Source organism: Ixodes scapularis, unplaced genomic scaffold (assembly GCF_016920785.2).
Source record: "Ixodes scapularis isolate PalLabHiFi unplaced genomic scaffold, ASM1692078v2 PGA_scaffold8__174_contigs__length_109621045, whole genome shotgun sequence".
In the NCBI taxonomy this organism is placed as follows: Eukaryota; Metazoa; Arthropoda; class Arachnida; order Ixodida; family Ixodidae; genus Ixodes; species Ixodes scapularis.
Window position 1 is genome coordinate 49,237,306 of NW_024609883.1, and position 4,837 is coordinate 49,242,142.

A 4,837-nucleotide genomic window follows, 5' to 3' on the forward strand; every position below is an offset into this window, starting at 1 on the left:
CTCTGCCTGCGCATTGTTTAGTTTCTGCTCCAGAGTGGTCTGGTGTTTGTGTGTTGGTGCTTCTGCTTCCGCGCCTTGTTTGGATTGTGGGCTGCCGAGGAGCTCCCACGGAAGAAAAAAGAACTACCAGACAAGCAGGTGCCGTGCTGCTGCATACCTGCGTAGTCGCCAAGTGGATTGTAAACGGAAGGACCTGAGCAGTGAGGATGAGTGCAGTCAGAACATAAACTGATATTTCTTCTATTTCCATTGACTTTTCACTTCTGCTATGCCACCGAGTGCGAGAAATTGACGCGGCATCGGTTCGCGTTATAATAGTAATAATATTTTTTTTCTTTTGGGGGGCATCAAAAACTGCCCTCGCGTTATATTCGTGGTCGCGTTATATTCGTGCAAATACGGTACATCGTTTTTAGTCTAATCCAGAGCCACCCTGAACAAGCGTCGCGTAGAGTCCAAGGACCTGTAATATCGCTCAAGATTTCTTGTCAATGTCCGCGTTTTTGATACTGTGCATACTATCCACCTTTTAGTCTGGCTGAGCTGCAGAAATCTCTTGCAATATTATTGTAAAATACCGCGCATCCGCCCATACCACACTAAGTGCCCATACCCAAATTTGTAACATCTGAGAAAATATGCACTGTACATTAATATGTAAGCTTGATGACCGGACAAGCGCCCATCTCCCATTTTTTCGCGATTATTTCTAAATTTTGAGTGAACGCTTGCCCGGTATTTTACGCTATCATTCTTGTACAGCTTCAAAGACTGATATTAAATTAGAAATGCTAAAATACTATAAACAGCCCCACTGACTCCAAACTAATCCTGGTTTTGGTTGTGATTCCTCAGATTTTTAAGCAATTCCTGCTAAAAGAACAATCACAAAAAATGATAATATTGTAAGAGAGTTCTGCAGCTCAGCCAGGGTAAAAGGTGGATTGCATGCACAGTATCAGAAACGCTGACATCGACGAGAAATTTTAAAAGTGATATGACAGGTCTTTGGACTTTAAACGACGCTTGTTCAGGGTGACTCCGGATTACACTCGAAACTGTGTAACCATCAAATTGGTCGAAATTACTGATCACTAGGTAGCTGATCAGGACCACTGTTCCCATAATTCCTCGAGTGCGGTCTGGGGCGCTTGGGGGATCAAGCAAGCGGTCTATTGCACAAATTTTTTTTAGTTGCTGAGAATATGCGGACAGATTATTTAAAATGCAATGTGCCTCACTAAATGGCCTCTCACACTGACTGATATGGTATCAATCGTTTTTCTGTGCGATGAGCAGTTTTCTCAAGCACATTTTGGCCTAATAAGGAGAGATAACTTTGTAAATTATCCGTTAAAAAGCAAACAAATATTATTTTCTGTTATGAACCGAGTGCTGCAGCAAAGACTAGTAAAGGAGGACGCAAAAAAGGACGAGCAGTCAGACAATTATTTAAAGCTTGATTATTGCTAAGTGAGAGATCGCTAAAGGCTGGAAATATCTTTCCTGTCCTGTCATTTCTGTATTGTTCCTCGTATCTGCTCGTAAGTTACGTTTTAAGGTTAAAAAGCAGACATATTGGGGTAGATATCTATGACACAGCCTAATAGTGGTGTGCACAAAAAACTGTATAAATGAAGTGGCATCTTGGCACACCATTTGTAGCATTTAATTTAATAAGTGTAGTTGCTTTTAGCCCATAAATTTACCAATATAGCATCACAAAAAAAAACTTATAGTAATTTAGGTGAAAGCAGACCATAAGTAAAATTTCATATTACAAGCTCAATTCATAATGAGGATAGCATTATACACTCATTCGTGAAACAAAAATTTGAACACTTTCCTGTTTTGCCTTAGACTAAAGATCAGAGCCACGATTGGACTCATGAGACGTTCAGAAAGACAAAGACCAAACTGCAGAAAACGAAAAAAAAGGGCTGTGTGGCATCCATGCACCTTAAGATCATTGAGACATTTCCAGATTTCAAGGTAAGTAGCAGAAAGCATTTTAAACTTATAAAGAAACCTATCGCTATTGTGTTAATGTTTATCGTAAAATAACAAGCAAGCGCTCAAGCTCAAGTTGGAGATATAACTACGAAAAAATAGAGTTAGCTCTGGTTATGTCCGAGGGCAGAAAAGCAGAAGAGGCACATGTACAGTGGCCCAAGCCTTTAATAAAATCATGCGAGCGTCGACCACCGGGCTGGCCAGCGCCATGCCGCCGAGGGGTGCGGTGATACGGTAGAGATTAGGCACATGCGCTAGTGATGCAAAACTATCGACAAATTGACTATCGATACTATCGATAGTTTTTCCAAAACTATCGATAGTGTTGCAGAACTATCGATAGTCTACTATCTATAGTTTTTTTTATAGTTGACCATCGATAGTACTATCAATGATTTTTCTACAGTCGACTATCGATAGTACTATCGATATTTTTCCGGTAGTCGGCTATTGATAATACTATTCATAGTTTGTTTACTATCGATAGTCAGATTTCTGGTGACTATCGATACTATCGATAGTACTATTGATAGTTTTGCACCTTTAGCATGCGCACAAAGATCTTTCCGGTGCAAGCTTCGTCTGCTAGGCTATTCCGTTGACCGCACACAGCCCCTGCTCCGTGGCAAAGGTGCACAGGGGGCTGATTGACATAATTGTTTATCCAACGCCCACTGCTCTCTCTCTCTCCCTGTCTCTCTCTCTGTGTGTCTTATCTGTTGGTAGAGAAAAATGTCTGAAAAGCGAGCGCTGGCGTGATACTCGTCTTGCACGGCACGAACACTGGCGTAATGACGATAGTTTTATTCTCCGGTCTGGTTGTGTTGTTTCGTGTTTGAATTTGGGGCCAGTTGCTCAAATGCGGAACCGCTTGAGCTGTCCGCTTTGTTTACACTTGAGTAGCATTTCTTTCACATGTAATTTTCTGCGTCCTTCCGTACCTTTCACAGGTTGAGGAAGCGGAAGGAACCTCAAAGCACCAACTTAAACGCTTGAAGACTGCTCAACTGGCGAGGCTCACTGAAGCACTTTCTTCGGGACAAGCACTGGAAACACACAAAATGATATTCTTGACAATGTCTAGAAAATCGTGCCACACAGAACATGACTTTTCTGTGTTCACCAATTTTGGACTGACCGTGGACGCAAGTGTCAGTCGGCGAATCAGGGACTTGGTCCGTGAAGGCATCACCTCAGTGCCAGAGGTGAGAGAATGTCTCCGACACTATGTGGAGGATGTCCTCTTTGCGGGGAAACAACCCCCTGACCCTAGCTGCCGAGCATTCTACCCTACGAATGCTAACATTGGCAATCACATACAAATGGCGCTAAGGCAAGAAAGGTGCAGCGACCTCGATCAGGAGGTCGCTGCCCCTTTCTTCGACTGCAGGTCAGGAATGCCACTAGCGATAGACACAGTTGATGGGCTGTCACAAAGAGGGTCAAACATCCAGTCGCCAGAATCGGAGGCTGAAACACACCAACTTGGCTCCGGCAGCCTTCCAACCAGGAAAACAAACCACTTGTCAAAACTCCGAGGGTCTCTACTGAACAATTTGGAAAAAGTAAAAGGGATGGCAGTGTATTGCACCAACAAAAAGAAGGTAGAGAAGGCTCATCTGTATCTAACTGAAGCGCAGAAACTTTTATTGGAAGGAGCACCTACATCAGGTGACATTGTTGTGCGGGGTTTGCCAACTGAGGGCTGTTCAGGAGAAAGAAAAAGAAAATGGGTCAGGTCTTTGACATCATTTGGCACTTCTGCTCTAAAAAAACCCAAGCTCACCGCCCTGGAACATTGCTATAGTCAGAGGGCAGAGGAGGCTATAAGGGACAAGGAATTTGAGAAGGGTTAAACATAGCCCCTGCAGTGTAAACAAGTATTTCCATGCATTTTCAGGCATGTCCCTTTTTTATAATTTTTTATAACTTATAAGGCATTTGACAGCATTTTATTTCATAGTCCTTAGTGTAAGTTGAAATGAGTGCTACGATCAATGATGCATGCTTTGTTGGGCTTGTGTGTTAGAAATATCATTGTCTAAACACTAGCAGATTTTTTTTTTTTTTATTAGAGCCATATGGTATGTTTCATTTCTCACAAGGGATTTTGACTGTGATTTTACTATTTATTGTTGGCTTCAATAAAAGCCTTGCTATCATAGATGTCTGGACACCCAATCTTTTGCGTATGATTGAATAATCCTGTGGAAAGTTATTTTTTCACTCTTTTGATCATATTCTACCGTAAAATACCGGGCAAGCGCCCACTCGAAATTTAGAAATAATCGCAAGAGAATGGGGGATGGGCGCTTGCCCGGTCATCGATTTTTCATATAAATGTATTTCGCGTATTTCCTCAGATTTTACAGATTTGGGAATTGGCGCTTAATGTGGATTTAATGTGCACGTAATGGAACAGGCGTATGTTTTGTATTTAGTTATGTTGTCAATATATGACAAATTATTTATAAATATATATATTGCTGTGTACACATCCGCACTGCAATATTCCGCAAAGCTGCCAAAACTTACAATGTTGTACAGATCACAAAACGATACCCTTTTGCCCATGTTTTATTTGTGATGCCTGCAAACTTCAACAAAGAGACACACTTCATTCCTTGCTCTATAAAACAATGTGGCTTTTATAACTGTGCATGATAACCGAGAACTGTTCATAAGGTGTTTGCAGAGTGTTCTCTTTGTACTTGTGTGTTCTCTTTGTACTTGAGAGTATAAAGAATTTTGATTAAATTTTACCTTATTTCTTCATATGTTCCTGTACCAAAGGCAGCTAGAGCTTTGTGCTTGAAACTTTTGC

General features: G+C 41.5%; 1 protein-coding gene across 1 annotated transcript; it reads left to right on the plus strand.

Moving 5' to 3' along the window:
- Positions 1-1,383: 1,383 nt before the first annotated feature.
- On the plus strand, positions 1,384-4,175 carry LOC120836051. Its single transcript, XM_040209665.1, has 3 exons — positions 1,384-1,410; positions 1,861-1,992; positions 2,964-4,175. The coding sequence occupies exons 1-3, from the start codon at positions 1,384-1,386 to the stop codon at positions 3,867-3,869; spliced, it is 1,065 nt and encodes a 354-aa protein (XP_040065599.1). The 3' UTR covers positions 3,870-4,175.
- Positions 4,176-4,837: the final 662 nt, after the last annotated feature.